General features: G+C 38.3%; 2 protein-coding genes across 2 annotated transcripts in view; one reads left to right on the top strand and one right to left on the bottom strand.

The window, feature by feature from the left end:
* Positions 1–4161: 4161 nt before the first annotated feature.
* Positions 4162–5097, top strand: LOC134803549 (retinol dehydrogenase 11-like). The gene has a single exon (XM_063776348.1). It carries the CDS (start codon positions 4162–4164, stop codon positions 5095–5097), a length of 936 nt encoding a protein of 311 aa, XP_063632418.1.
* Positions 5098–13418: 8321 nt separating this feature from the next.
* The window catches only part of LOC134803249 (interleukin enhancer-binding factor 2 homolog), a 143552-nt gene continuing 140322 nt past the window's right edge, over positions 13419–16648 (bottom strand). The window contains exon 12 of the mRNA XM_063775958.1: positions 13419–13629. Within this exon, the coding sequence (XP_063632028.1) occupies positions 13480–13629 (150 nt within the window). The 3' untranslated portion in view covers positions 13419–13479. The remainder of the gene's footprint in view (positions 13630–16648) is intronic.

Genomic DNA, 16648 nt, shown 5'->3' with positions numbered 1-16648 from the left:
TAGTAGGTTCTGTCATCTTGTTGGCTACATCGGAAACATAAACGACACAATTACGCCTCGCGCCAAAATTCTGACGACTCCTATGCTGCCCCCTATAGTCCATGCACGGGGCCTATATTACAGGGTTCTATGTTACATTTTCAAGATAGTTGAAATTCGACTTTAATGTATGACAATGTTCAAATTTCAGTTCGATAAAAGTGAAATATTGGGCCAGTAAAATGTCATGCAGAGTTGGCTTGGTCTGATTCTAGCTTGGTTTGACACCAATAGCGCCCTGAGCGACCTACCGCGAACAACGTTCGATGTGTTGCCTCCCTGTCACACTTACGTACAAATTTACAAACGCGTCAGAGAGGGAACACGTCGAACGTGCTTCGCGGTAGGCCCTCTGTTTTCGACACGCAAAACGTAATTTTGGTATCTGGCTGGGTAGATTTAAATAGTACCTAATTTAGTATACTAAAATGTGAATTCCGAATAGGGTAATTCGCCAGTAACTGGCCACTGTTAGTAATTGGCCACCCTAAACTAAAATTACTAAAAATGAATTCTATTCACCTACATAATACCTGTATAAACAGAATTCATTTTAGTATAAGGTTTCAATAACATGGCCAGCCTTTAATAACTAGCCACCTTATACTAAAATGAATTCTGTTTAAGTATAGGTAAATAGAATTCATGTTTAATTTAGGTGGCCAATTACTAACAGTGGCCAGTTACTCTTATTGGCGAATTACTCTACCTAAGTTGTATTTATTTATACCTATTAGTTTAATTAAAATATTCCATCGTGAATTGTTTTTTTTCTTATGCATATTTTGTTGAAACCGCAAAACTATTTTCATCCCTACAGCTAATATTATAAATGCATTTTAAGTAATTCCGTCTGTCTGTTACTTTTTCACGCTTAGAGACTGCTGAACCGATTTTGATTAAATTTGGTATTTGGTAAATAGTTTGGGGCTCACGAGGAATAATATATACTCGTACTTGTCTAGTTCAATTCAAAGAAGCGCTGGTGGCCTTGCGACTTTCAAATCTTTCAATCCGGAGGTCGCGGGTTCAAACCCCGGCTCGTACCAATGAGTTTTTCGAAACTTATGTACGAAATGGGTCATTCCATAATAAACGCTACCAAGGGTTCAAAAATGAAAATTAGTTTAAGAAGTCAACACTAACCTATTTCCATAGAAAACATACCAAACCTTCATGTCAGAAAAAAAAACCGAAAAAAAAAACAATTTTTACATGTTTTTCATGTACTTAATCGCAACGTTTAAATGATAGGCGTAAAACTAATTTTATACAGCGATATTGGCAAGACTAATTAAAAAGAAAGTAACCGTAAACTGTTACAAATTTCCCGCAGTTATTTCAGGTAAAATATCGTCATTTTATAATTTGTCTTTAAAAATATTAAAAGGCATGGATTAATCGGTTTTTAGAAGAGTATTCTAGACTGTGGTCTCAAAGTAACACCCGAAACGAAAAAGAGATAAAAGTATGTGTAACTTTTCCCGTAATTAACTATAGCCAAACATGTTTTGCCAAAGAAAGGCTATGATGTGAACCTATACAAATGTGTAATAGTTGTTGTTTTAGCGTCTGCTTTAGTCGTCCGTTTTAAAGTTTGAAGTTGTACACCCGAAACGTGTTGATCGTCCGCTTGTCAGTCCCCGGCTTTTCTCCGTGATGGTTAGTGCTAGAAAGCTGCAATTTGTCATGGATACATAAATCAATCATGGCGACAAAGTAGTAACACAAAAATTACAAAAAATATTTTTTTTTAGGTTTGCTCCTGTACAAAATATTTTTAATTTTTTTGCGACTTTAATCCTGTGATGTGGGGTGTCGTTGGATAGATCTTTCAAAATGAATAGGTGTCACCATCAACCATTTTTTGATTAAGTGAATATTTTCGGTAATATTCGCATCGAAAGAAAAATAATTATGATATCTTCGAGAAACAGTTTTTATTGTTAAGATTAATGTATTTTATAATAATTCAGCATTTATTACTTATGTTTTTAATCGAATTTATTAAAAAGACAATAATTTCAATAAAATGAGCCATAATTTCGTATAAATCTGTCTTAATTTCGTACTCGTAACACCCGAAACGAACCATGAGTAACACCCGAAACAGGTAATTTATTTTATTAAAATTAATTGAAAAGTGATACTAAGTGTTACTTCAGTGTTTCAGTAGACTATACTAACTATTATTACTTGACATAAATAAAATTGGAGGTTACTTGACAAAATTCGCTAAATTATGCATTTTGGTACTGATGGTCAGAAGGTATAGGCCAATTCCCGTAACGCCCGAAACAGCTACTTTTTAGTGATTCTCTCGTTATTGCTCTTATACTTTAATTATGTGTGTACAGGAAAAGAAAATATTATCAAAGTAGTAGATGAATCAATAGTTATAACCTCCTAGTTCCTGTTACAATATCGAATAAAACCTTATTTTAAGAGTTCAAGTGTAACACCCGAAACGGTGGAATGACCCAAATATTATTTGATATTTGTCAGTCGCTTTTCGGTGAAGGAAAACATCGTGAGGAAACCGGACTAATCCCAATAAGACCTAGTTTCCCCTCTGGGTTGGAACTTGGAAGGTCAGATGGCAGTCGCTTTCGTAAAAACTAGTGCCTACGTCAAATCATGGGATTAGTTGTCAAGCGGACCCCAGGCTCCCATGAGCCGTGGCAAAAATGCCGGGATAACGCGAGGAAGAAGAAGACTTGTCTGGTTCAATCACTACTCGGTTATAATCAATTCTCAAGGTTTGAGTTATTAATAAGCAGTTACAAGTGTGTTAAAAATCGGGAAGATTGGGGCAGTAACTTAACCAATCGAACCGTAATTTTAGGAAAAAAGCAGGGTGGAGCCAAAAAAACCCGGCCAAGTGCGAATCGGACTCACATTCCAAGGGTTCCGTAGGTACATTACCCAATTTTTAACAATGTATTTTTTATATGTGAAACGCGAGTGATTTGCCTTTAAAAAACCCGCAGGGGTCGGATCAAAAACTAAGTAATTAGTCCGAATCACGCTTGACTCCATATTTCTAATAGGTTTTCCTGTCATCTATAGGAAAAGAACTATTTTGTGTATTTTTTTAAAAATACACAAAATCCAGCCACCCACCCACCACCCAGACCCAGTACTTTCGGAGATAAAGGGGGGAATGGTCGGACCGGACAGACAGACAGACAGACGCACGAGTGATCCTAGGGCTATTCAAAAATTACGTCATTTCTAAGTAGGGGGGGGGGGGGGGGGGGGGTCTGGATCGACATCGGATGATGGTAGCATGACGTAGGAGGAAACGGGGTCATTCGAAGCATGATTTTTTGATGATTGTAGGGGGGAAGGGGTCAAAAATCGTCAAAAATCGATGACGTAATTTATGGACAGCCCTCTATAAGGATTCCGTTTTGAAGATTGGGCAGTAAATTTTTAACCAATCGTACCGTCATTTTAGGAACTATAAACAGGGTGCAGCCAAAATGTAAACAAAAAAACATTGTTATCGTCGGCAGACGGCTAAGACAGGAAAATAACAACTTAATGTACTTACTTAAGTAATTCGCGAATTGACCAAGTTGGAACTGGATAGACGCAAGAAGGGTTCAGTACTTAATACCTATCGTTTCGTGTTTACCTAGTCCCATTGGTTACTACATAATATAACTAACCTACTCCAAACTTAGTGAGCGAAATTATCGTTCAAAAATTGAAACAAGAGGTGTACCAAGTTGAAATACCAAAGATATGTAAAAGAAAACATTAGTACGTTAAAGAAGAAACTTGCTACTGTAGGTACGTTAAAAATTAATGGAGCCTTGACAGTGGTGGTGGTGCGTTGGAAGTTGGAACTACGGAACCCTACACTGAACATAGTGAAACATCGCCCGACATTATGCTCTCGGCTGATATATAATTTTTTACTTCGCTTTTTCTCCGTAAACATTGCCTCATTTGTCATTTATGTAAAATACTGACAATGATCAATGTGACATGTCTGAAAAAACTTTTAAATATGTTCATGTACTTTTAGTGAAGCATATTACCTACGTCGTATGTTGAATAGGTATTTATTAAAGTAGCATTCACAGCCCATACACAACTTACGGGGCTATCGTCATGTGGTTTTTATACTTGTTATTTTTCATCTTCGTCTCATGGGTTTATATCAAACATACGAGCGGTATTTTCAAGAACAGCAAACATTTGGTGGGTAAAGTGGTTATAGTGACAGGTGCAAATTCGGGCATAGGATTTGAAACAGCAAAGAATCTAGCGGAGAGAGGGGCGCGAGTAATTATGGCGTGCAGGGACGAGCGCCGCGGCGTCACAGCCAGGGACCAGATCGTCGCTGCCACCGGCAACCCTGATGTGCACTACCTACACCTAGACCTCGCATCTTTAAAATCAGTCAGAAGATTTGCCAAGAATATTAACACTAGCCAAGAACGGCTGGACATCCTGATCAACAATGCGGCTATATACGGCTCGGAGCTCGTAAAAACTGAAGACGGATTACTACTAGGCATGCAGGTCAACCATTTTGGACCATTCTTGTTGACTTGCTTACTTTTACCGAAACTGAAATCGTCAGCGCCAAGTCGTATAATCAATGTCGCGTCTATGGGCCATCATTATTGCAACCTTGATTTGAATAACCTTAATGGTGAGAAAGATACAGTTAAAACGATAAATGTGAGAAAGATGTACTATGCATCAAAATTATGCAATATTTTGATGATAGTTGAGTTGGACCGACGGTTGCAAGGCACTGGAGTAACGGCAAACTCTTTGCATCCGGGGTGTGTGGATTCTGGCATCATAACTACCATACCCGTCGTTAAGCATATGTTGTTTCTGCTTCGGGTTTTCTGCAAAAGTCCATGGGAAGGTGCTCAGACGACGGTGCAGGTCGCGGTAGCACCAGAGCTCGCCTCGACCAGCGGCCGCTACTTCCAAGACTGCCGTGAAGCGAAACCTTCAAGAACCGCTCAAGATCGTAAACTAGCTCGTGCGTTGTGGGAAGTGTCCGAAAAGTTTGTTCAAATGAAATAAGCAACCTTCAACACCATATTCTTGGCTTCCATATCGCTGGCCCAATATTACAGGATATGTTACTATGAAAATGTTCGAATTTCGGTTCGATAAAAGTGAAACAGAAATAGAACCCTGTAATGTTGGGCCACCGATATCGCACGTGGAGAATGCCGGGACAACGCTAGGATGAAGAGAAAGATAACTAAGCAATCACAATTTTATTTAGTTACGCCACAATAAACCAATAATTACATCCTTGGTACTACATAGGTACTTTAGACCCCACATTCTTCACTGCACCCTTCCTACCTCTCTTCGACGGTAAACACTGCCCTGGATGGTAGCTGTTCGTCTTGGTACTCATGGTTAGACGAGGCAGCTTGCTCAGGTTTTCTGCGGGCACGTATTTTGGAGAGGTGGAGATGGTTACTGGAGTCCTTGCGAATCTTCGGTCAGAGTTGTATGAGTTTTCTTTTCCGCAGATATCTGTTGTAGAATTGGTATATATGTATACTTATATATTACTTACTGCCGTGGTAAATATAGGTAATACAAGGTTTTTTTGTGTAGGGGGCGACTGGGACTGTCGCATATAATTTAAAGGTTACTGTAGGTAATTAGTTGATGCATAATACATATGTGATCATAAACGGGCTGTGGGGAAACCGCAACAATCTCAAAAAAGCCTATAAATAGTTTTTCCTCTGGTAGGTCAGATGGCATGGCAGGAGCTTTCGTAAATACTACTGCCTGAACCAATTTTTGATATTAGGCTGCAAAACCAGTCTTTGAGCGCAGACGCAACCGAGCAAACAGAGGCACATGGCCAGAATAAATAATAGTACTACGTACAGAAGGTTCACTCTAACAAAACCCGTCTATATATTAAGACAGATATGACCGCAAGGTGGCGCAAGCGCGATCAGGCGTCCGTTCCGTAGCGGTGCGCGGCAACTACTACACCACAATTTGTGTGTGCCGCATGTACTTGTAGCTACGCGATGAAATCGCAGAGTGAGCCACGCCTGACAGAGGCTAAGGGGGGTTAGATAAATACCTATGTGCTGAATGACTTCGATGTAGCAGTTGCAGCACTTGCGGTGCACTGGCGCGCCGCCAACGTCGAGGCTCATATTTGATCTGTTCGGTTTTTACATTCATGGTATTATTATAATAGGGAATATTACGCAAAACTCTGCGTAGGGGGCCACTACCACTATCCATCACAGTCTGGGGGTACCGCAAAACAAGAAAATCGAAATCACTCTTGCATAACTAAATTTCGATTTTCGCGTTTCCCGGTAGACCTTTGTTAACAAACCGCCTGCGACCCTATTCTTTACAGGTAGAGGCACGTGCGGTTTTACTTAACAATAGACAAAGGATTAGCGGCTCGGGCACAGATTAATAAATAGTTACTACGTAACAGATACTTCATTCCCAAAGAAAAGCGAAAATACCTACGCTATAATAGCCTACAAAACCTTAATAATAATACCTGCTGCTCAGGACAAGAAGAAATGTACCATAAGTACGCGCACAAAGAGTCGAGACTGTGTTGCCCGCCGTGCGAGTCACGTGCTAACGCGTCATCGTAAGAATGCGCTAGGGTTGTAGGCATGTACCTATGATGATTATTGTAATAAAACGAATGTTGCGGATCAACCATATTTTTTATTAGTCAATCAAATATGTTTTAGTTTTATATAATGATTTATAATTTTTTCCCTTCTCGGAATTCTCTGTTATTAAATTTTATAGTTGCAAATATCCTAAATCGCGTAAATAATTTTAATAAATACTCAGGAGCAAAGCAACGGAAAATCAACGGTTTTTAAAATTTGTAATACGGTGCTACCAGGCCGGTTAATTATTACGTCGTCTAAATTATTTAAAAATACTTTTTCTAACCCTTCAATATAATTATTAAACGTTTCAGGTGGGACCTTTAGCCCGCCATAAAAAGATGAATCTTTATTATAGGCTTTTTCCTTTGTTTTTTGACTTTTACACCCATTTACTGCACAATAATTACGTGGTTTCGGCATTTCGAAGCGTAAGCGCGGGAAACGTGCGGTGCGAGCGTTCAGGCGGGCGTTCGGCGGCCCTCTGTCGGTTGTATCGTCGACGATACGACGAGCGGTAGGCATATAGCGCGTGGCCTTGAGCGTGTGACGGAGGCCTGGCTCGGGGCCAGCTACGAATCGAAAGACTATAAGTACTAAGGTATCTGAAGTTTTAGGTAAGTACTTACATATTTCAGGTCAAGATGCTGTAGTTGTTATTAACAATGCGTATTATCTAGGTTTTCTGTTCTAGACATTCAGATTAATTTTGTACTTGAATAATATACTTATTAGATTTATGTGATACTGCAACGTTTTGGTGTTCTTCTGTCAAACTTGATCAAATTTGACACATTTTAGTTTTTCGATAGTAACATTGACGTCTTAGAGTATTTATATCAAAGAATAGAGTCTGGCTACTGAAATATTATATTACACAAATGTTTGGCGGGAAATTCAAAAAATCTTGGGTTGGTCACACTTTGTGTAGTAGGAATTATAGTTTTGATACTAGAAAATATTTTTGATTTTCTGTGCACACGTAAGGTACCTAAGGAATAAGGATATAAGTATACGTTGACGTGCAGTCAAAGTCAGCTCACATAATTTCTACCACTATGTAAAGTACAGTCAACAATAAACACATATATGTTAACACTTTCTCACCATATACCATTGTAACAAGGCGAAAAATGAAATTTAGTGTAAATAAGACCTAGCTCGATAATACCGTAATATTATTCCATCACAAAAAAAATACATAAATACTATGCCAAATGCTAAGTATCAAAATATTTATAGAGCACCAACCTCCTAATTTGTTTACATTCGCTTAGGAGTTGTAAACTGCAGTTTTTCGTTATACAACGCTACACGTCGACTTCGCACATTGTCGTAATTATTTACGAGCTTAAATAATAGTTTGGGAACCTCACTCAGTATAGACATTATTAATATTATTTAATATAAACCCCTTATAAACCGCAAACAATTTGAATGAATGACATAAATTGACAACTGACTTTTAGCTTTTTTTTTAAATCATAGACAATTGGTGATACAACAACGAAATACTTGTCAACAATTTTTGGCTAGCCAGACTCTATAATACTCATGATTTATATCGACAGAGAGTTATATTATATGTCTCTGATATCGATAATAAGCACTCCTATAATGGACCGTATGGACGTGGCACCAATAAGGGGACGAATACACGAATACCACACATCCTGTAAAATATTTCTTAAATGTCCCATTATTGGTGCCGTGCCATTACAGTAGTGATAAATTGATAATAATGATAATCCAAGATCCTAATCACTGGTGTCTTAGCGGGATTAATAATTTATAATAAAACAAGCAAGTACAAAGTAAGTTCTTTATATCTTGGAAAGGTGTAACAATAATTTACTTTTCATTTTATATGGACAAAAAATAATAAAATTAACATTAAAAATGGCTACCTCGAGTTATTACTAACAAATAACATGTTCGACAATACTGTGGTAATCTCCGATCAAGTAATCCTTCAAAATGCACTTAATTTAAGTTAAAATATTTACAAATTAAAATAACAAGTAGTTTTAATGTATAGGTACATATTCTTATTTTATTTTATTACGTCAACATTATTTTTCAATAACTTCACAGTATTTTAAGTTGGCAACTCTGTAGGAATATGACTGGCTGCGATTTTGTCGTCTATCGTGCCATGCATCACTCGACATGTGTTAGAACGTGATGGCTACGATAAAAACGTGACCTTCATACCGCTGAAGATTTACACACAAACATGGTGAATACCTTTTTGTAATGTTGCCTCAAAATAATTACATTTTTATTTTCGCAAGAGAATACTTGTTATAACACCTTTTTTGTTATAACACCACCGGGTTTCGATAAAGGCCTGTGCACAGCGTGTACGTAGGCGTGCACGTGCGCGTTTTAGTATACATTTTTTGAGAGTTTGCACACCGCTTGCGTGATGTGTGTTTGCAACTTTGCACGGCTCCGACATTTTGCGCATGCGTGCGTGCACGTGTACTCTGGCCTGAAACTGTCTCTAGTGTACAATTTACACAAATTGACAGATAACTTAGGTCCCATTCGGTGCCACTTGATATCATGGACACTCTGCGTTAAAATTAAGTACCCAAAACCACAAAATGTGGAATTTTGATAATTTTTCAGAACTCATCATTGAACCTGATAAAAATAAAAACATATTGATAGTTGATAATTGATGTTTTAACTTTACTTTTGACACAAACGGTTTCAAATTCAAAAAAAGACTAGCGCTTTTTTAAAAGGAAATAAACTGTTGTCTTTGGTTTCCAGTTCAGATAAGAGTTTATGGCAGACGAAAAAAGAAAAATTAAAACTCCATACATTAAGTAGGCACATGTGCTTAAAAAAATACACAAATACTGTACATCTAAAAAATATTTTTCTTATTATCTATAAGTCAGTCGAGCTTAACTGACTAAGTTTATACTGTACACAATATATACATTATGATAAATCCTATTTAAAAATATTTAAACTTATCTGTCGCAGCCATTTAAAAATATATGGATAGCCGGGTCCATACAGACCGAGCATACGCGCGAGGCAATTTCCTCGCGCACAAAACGGCCAGTGTAGACGTGCCTCGGCCGAGGTGGCGCGCGCGAGGCACGTCTACACTGGCAGTTTTGTGCGCGAGGAAATTGCCTCGCGCGTATGCTCGCTGTGTGGACCCGGCTGATTAAGTATCATTCCTACAAATGCATTTCGTTTATGCTTTTCAACTCCAGGTTTTAAAGAGACATCAGTTTGTATTACAGGGTTTATAAAACAGGGCTCTGACTAGCTAGCATGATCGCTGGTATTTTAGGTGCCAATTAAAGGGTGTTTTACCCTACATGAGGTGCAAATGAAATGAGAAGGTACTTTGTCCGAACTCGATGATGCTACTAGTACAGAAGGTTACAAACTTACAAATAACAACTAAATAAGTATGTATTTCTTTATTGTAGGTACAGGGTGCAAGTGAGTCTATTACTCGTATATACACTACCTACGTACATATTTTCTATGAAAACGGAAGATAATTCCAAAGGGCACACGCTCCTTAAATACCGCGCAATATCTTTACCGATCTTGTAGTCTGTACCTTGTTTTACTGTACGTCTAGTCTAAATGCTACCTAGTAAGGCATACATTTTATTCAAGGAATTATCTATCTACCATGATTTGACTAAATTCCATAAAAAATAATGTTGTAAAAAACAAGCATTAAGTAAATTTTTGTTAAAAACACGTAGGCTTTAGTTATCTAAAAATTTTAAATAGGCGAGTCCGCATAGAACGAGCCGGCTCGTGAGGAAATTGCCGGTCGGCGGAAACGTGCCTCGCCCGAGGCATGTCTACAGATGAGAGTTGCTTCGCGCGGCAATATCCTCGCGAGGCGGCTCGTTCTGTGCGGACTAGCCTAATGACGATTTATTTGTACGCATCAAGGTTTAACTGGACGCTATACACATTGTAAGTTAATCTCCTATTTTTTTTTGTTCTAAAAACCTACCTAATACCATCGTTTGTTTAAAGGACACAACTTCGCTTCGATTACTTAACTCTATGGAATTGCTTTATACAGCGTAATTAATTTAGGCCCCTTTAACTTGACTCTATTACTTATTTTACTTTTCAGAATTTTTCATATATACGAGTACCATCGCCCACACTGTTAACTGTCGGTAGACCTTATGCCTTTTGTAATAAGGTCCAATATGTACAGTTAGGAGTGTTGCTGTTTGTACCACACTCTTAAGATTTTAATCAAAAATTGACCAGTCTTAACACTTTTTCGATATGATTGGACACTGCTCCTATCATCGCAATTATTTAGATTTTAGATTTAGAACAAAAAGTCGGTTACCAAATAGATTTATCGGCTAAAGAGTCAAGAGTCGGCTAACTGCCGAGAACTAAAATAAGCACACCTAAATCGCTTCACACCCACAATAAGCACCTTTGATTAACACACGATCAATTCCATTTCTTTACCGAATAGTTACTTTATTGCAAAATCCACTTTAAAGCGTTCCTTTAACGCCATAACTTATTATTTACACCTACGACTCCTACGAGACACAAGCTTGCCTCAAGGCCCAAATTTGCGACTATGCCCCTAAAAAGACCCCTCTTAAACCAATTAAGTAGATGTTTACTGGTTAGTTTTATAAATTTTCAATTCATTTGGCACTTGATTTAAATATACTCCAAAAATGCTACCTTTGCTCCTATTTTTGGTCGCAAATCAGATTTCTTTAGCATAAAACGTGCATTAATGTAATAATACTAAGCATTTCCTAGGTCACGTGAAGTTGTCTTTTAATTTATTGCTTTTAAAAAACGTAGTTACTAAGAGTATTAACGCCTAGAAATCTAGTTTCATAATGCCGTAAGCCGTAATATTAAAAAGTGAAACCGAATTAAGACTATTTTCTTCTCTTTCGCTATTAAAATAAGCTCCTAGAAGCGTGTGAGTGAGAATAAGGTGGCTCCACTATAGTTGCCATTTCTCACTTTCTAGGCTTCGTTGTCCTAAACGTAATAGGTACAATTAATTGTATTCATCAGCATGTTGCATATACCCCTTACATTAAAACGATTTAATCAATTTGGGCGGCATTTTCGACAACAGATTAGCCGGGCCTTAAATACCGGCCACACAGCGCGAACATACGCGCGAGGCAATTTCCTCGCGTACAAAACGGCCAGTGTAGACGTGCCTCGGCCGAGGAGGCGCGCGCGAGGCACGTCTACACTAGCCGTTTTATGCGCGAGGAGATTGCCTCGCGCGTTTGCTCGCTCTGTGTGGACCCGGCTATTCACTTACCTACATCTTTGCAATTTATTCACATTCATTTGATATTTAGCCGCAAAACAACCCTTAACATTTAAGCACAGATTGCATAATTTCCGAGATTCTTTTTCACTCATTTATTTTTATATCTAGAGTTCCGTAGTTAGCTAGTTTTTTGATGAAACGCCAAAGGAACATGGCTGGTATATGCCTAACCTAACTTGAGCAACGTCACCTACTTACCTTTGACGCACCATTTTAGCTAGAATTGTTTAACACCATCTCTGTTACTATCCATAAATTGTGTCACTTACCTTCAAACTCGGGTAAATCCATGGTAAATCCATTCGGCCCTCTCAGTAAATATCTACCCTATTATCTATTCTTAACACCAAAATCGCATAATCTGATAGATAGATTTACCCGAGTTTAAAGTTAAGCGACTCAATTCCAATAGATTTTTAGAGCCGATAACTAAATATTTTTAATATTTACACTCAATCAATCAATGAAGGCTTTATAAATATCGTTTACATTTTCAAGCGGAATTGGCACCTACTGTTTTGGACAGTCCAAGATATTCAACCTAAAGAAAAAAGCCCCTAGTTAAAAATAATAAGGCCTAGAGACCTAAACAGAGCTGAACTGTTCAAACTCAGGCAAATTTCTTGCAATAAAAAAGAAACCAAGGGCCTTAAATTCAAATAAGTTTCTAGGAAATGGTCTAAGCGTCCACTTTAAATATAAGGTCCTTGAAAAATAATGCCTGGTGTAGTGCAACTATATGACAAACATGATATGTGACATTATCTATGAAAAGGGACCTTATTGTCGATGGCGCTTACGCTATTATTAACGATGCTCCGTTATAAATACAATGCCGCGCGACGCTGTGCGACGTAAGCGCCATCGACAATAAGGTCCCTTTTCATGGATAATGCCCCATATTAGAGTCTAAGACAAGTCTGCAACGATTTTGATAGCACGCAGTGCAAGTGTTATTTTCAAGTCAAACTTCTATGAAATTACGACGTATAAATAACACTTGCATTGCGCGTGCTATCAAAATCGTTGCAGACTTATCTTGATTTAACTCTATTCGCTTTTATAGGTTTCGCTACGATCCCAATTAGGCCTTATTATTCTAAAGGTGCATGGGCAAACCACAAGCCTCATTCGTTTCATCGAATAAGCGTGTAGGTTTGCTATATTCACGTTAGAATATAGTACATTACACACTCAGGGCGGTGAATTCGTGAATGCCCCAGATCGCAGGTGTTTGTGGCACGAACCGAAGGCGAGGGCCATAAATTTGCGATCTGGGGCTTTACGAATTACCGCCCGTGGTTTGTCTAAAGTTTAACGTCTTGCCTTGGCCAGGAAGTAAGATTTTCTCCTCGCGTAGCGGGCAGAAAATCCCACTTACGGCCTAGGGTGACGTAAAATTTATTTTGGTGGTTTCCATTGGCGACGACACTTTCGTCAGTCATAATGGCTCGAAGCTAGACTGGTCCGCGACGAGTGAAGCGCGGAGCTGTGTTGCGGCATGCTGGGCGGCGGCGGCGGGAGACGCGCGTTTGCCGTCTGCCGCTCCTGTTCTTCCAATTGGGCTGCAAACTCATCTTCTAACGCCTGTTGGGGATTTGAGAAAAATAAATATGCGGTCTAACGTGTTATACTTTTTTTTAATGAAATATAATATTTGGTGCAATCAACGCGATGTAAAACTTCAAGCCCCTCTTTAATATTATTGTGCAGATTCTAACAACTCGTGTCATAAGAAACTTGACATTGGCCTATGTTTAATATTCATGATTATTGTGAATATAATTAATTTTTTCCAAGCTTCATATAATAAGGTTTTGTGGGGTAAGAGAAACAGTATGAGGATTCCCTAATGTTGCCCCAAAGTTTATTTTACCCCATCTAACCTATTCTATTAAATTAATGAAACTTCCTGCTACCTACACAAAGGCACTGCAAACGTTAAAAACACAATTTAAATTTAGATTAAAATGTAACTAAAGTTCACCACTACATTTAAGAGGGCCTTGAGTTTTATTATAATAATTTTTAATTACAAAACAAACTCATAAATTACTATACAAATTTCAAAAATGCGTACCAAAAATCTTGAATAGAAAAACCACTCAAACCATGCTGTACCTATATATAAATTATTAGTAAAAAGGAATCCACATACCGTGTAGGCGTATAGTCCAGTTAGGTACAGTCTCCGTCAGATATATCGAAGCGGCCGAGGCGCTCACAAATATCTGAACACGCCTCTATTGTCAATGCGCTAGAGCACAGAAGAAATAATAGTACTACCGTACAGAAAGGACACTTCCTACAAACCCGAAGTTTGACAGCGATTCAGGGTCGAATCATGCTATCCCTTTCTAATATATAGCACTATCCCTTTCGGCTATTTAGGGTTGTCAAAATTCAAGTGATTATCTTATCTGTGGTCGTGCACGCACAAGGAAGTCAAGTGGTGCCAACCCTAATAATTGCTCGGAGCAATGCCGAGCCGAACGGAGCCGAGTTCGACCGAAGTCAGGAGTGTCTCCCCACTGGCTAGAGTGAGTGTTCAGATATTTTTGAACACCTCGGCCGCTCCGATATATCTGATGGTGACGGTACGTTGCCCAGTAAGCTCATGCCGCATGCCGTTAGCCGGGGTGATGCTAGATTCTTATTGGTTTAAATACATGCTGGAGCCTTGGTAGTTAAATTTAATTTTCACCACACCAACTGGTAAAAGGCTATCCTGATTGTTCAAAAACTGACAACTAGGTAAGTATTTATTTGCAAAGAATAAGTAGGTACAATAGTGTCTTAGGTGGTAAGTGACAATTGAAGAAAGTTGCATTTTATCCACATGTGAGGCAAAGTAATCGAATGCAAATTTTGTATTGTTTCCTTATGTTGGCTGGTAGAATTGACTTTTAAATGATGATTTTGAATGATAAATATTTAAAAACATTAATTTTGAATTGATTTGCTTTGATTTTGTTTGATATTTTACAGTTAGTATATCTTTGTGTTGGTGGGTGAAAAATTTTGTGTTTACTCGGTGGCAAAATTTGTTTAACCCTCGTGCCTTGAAACCCTCGCAAAGATCAAGATTCTATTTTTAATATTCTTGATTGTAGTAGTTTAAAGTACGACAATTTACCTTTCCGAAGAAGCTATAAAAGTTAACATACAAATACTATCTTTTGATTTATTTCAAAACTCCCTTAGGTGTTCGTAATTCCCCCTACTCAATTGGCGTGAAATAGAACTTAGGTTCTTCAGGTTAGGACACAGAATAAATAATAGTACTAGGTACAGAAGACTCACTCTCTAACAAAACGCGTCTGTTACGATCAGGACAGATATGGCCGCTAGGTGGCGACACCGCCACGTGCGGCTTATGGCTAGTCACCAAAATTGGTGTGGAACGGATGTACTTTTAGCTACCTGTAGCAAAGCGACGAAATCGCGGAGTGAGCCACGCCTGGTTAGGATTAGGATATCATGCTTAGCTTAGGCAATAGATTCCACGAAACATGAACAAGAAAATATTTTCATGTACTTAACTACAATCTACAATACTTCTACTTGTTCATTACCAAAAACATTGATTATAGTTCGTTTTTTAGGGTTCCGTACCCAAAAGGTAAAACGGGACCCTATTATTAAGACTTCGCTGTCCGTCCGTCCGTCCGTCCGTCCGTCTGTCTGTCACCAGGCTGTATCTCACGAACCGTGATAGCTAGACAGTTGAAATTTTCACAGATGATGTATTTCTGTTGCCGCTATAACAACAAATACTAAAAACAGAATAAAATAAAGATTTAAATGGGGCTCCCATACAACAAACGTGATTTTTGACCAAAGTTAAGCAACGTCGGGCGTGGTCAGTACTTGGATGGGTGACCGTTTTTTTTTGCATTTTTTTCCGTTGATTTTTTTCATTATGGTACGGAACCCTTCGTGCGCGAGTCCGACTCGCACTTGCCCGGTTTTTTTAGCATTAGAAAAATGGTAAACAATCTTGACGTGTCTTTTTATTGAAAAACACTTTTAAAAATAAGTCACGGCAAATATGTAACAATTATGAATCATATACGATTGTTTACATTCTTTTGCTTTCATAAATTGGTTACTGATTTTTAAAAGGTGTTTTTCAATTAAAAGACACGTCAAGATCGCGTAATCTTTTTCTAATGCTAAAAAAACGAACTATAGACATATTCATGACAGAGACTTGCAAAAAAAGGATCACCAAACATTGCCAACAAATGACATGACAATCGAATGACAAAATAACCCGGAAGTAATTTAAGTATTCACATTTTTAAATACTGCCAATTTCTGCCGCGTTTATCGTATAATAACCGTATGCTAATATGTGAGTTTTTATCTTATTGCATAGACTAGGAATCCTGTAGACGGAGTTTAGAGCAATTATTTCATGAAACCGATGCTGCCAAAAATACGGGGGTGCGGGGACGAGGTGAGCGAGGTCCCGTGCCGTGATTGGTCCGTTCAAAGACACGGACGTCACACAAAGAGAAAAACTACCGTATTTTTGGCAGAAGGGGTAGAGCTACTATGCTCAGTCTGGAGCCCGGAAATAATTTAAGTATTCACATTTTTA

Source organism: Cydia splendana, chromosome 26, assembly GCF_910591565.1.
Source record: "Cydia splendana chromosome 26, ilCydSple1.2, whole genome shotgun sequence".
Taxonomy (NCBI): Eukaryota; Metazoa; Arthropoda; class Insecta; order Lepidoptera; family Tortricidae; genus Cydia; species Cydia splendana.
This window is presented reverse-complemented; position numbering and strand designations above follow the sequence as displayed.

Excerpts from the sequence above, each read along its gene's own strand:
- LOC134803549 (XM_063776348.1), top strand. The coding sequence starts at position 4,162 with ATGTGGTTTTTATACTTGTTATTTTTCATCTTCGTCTCATGGGTTTAT.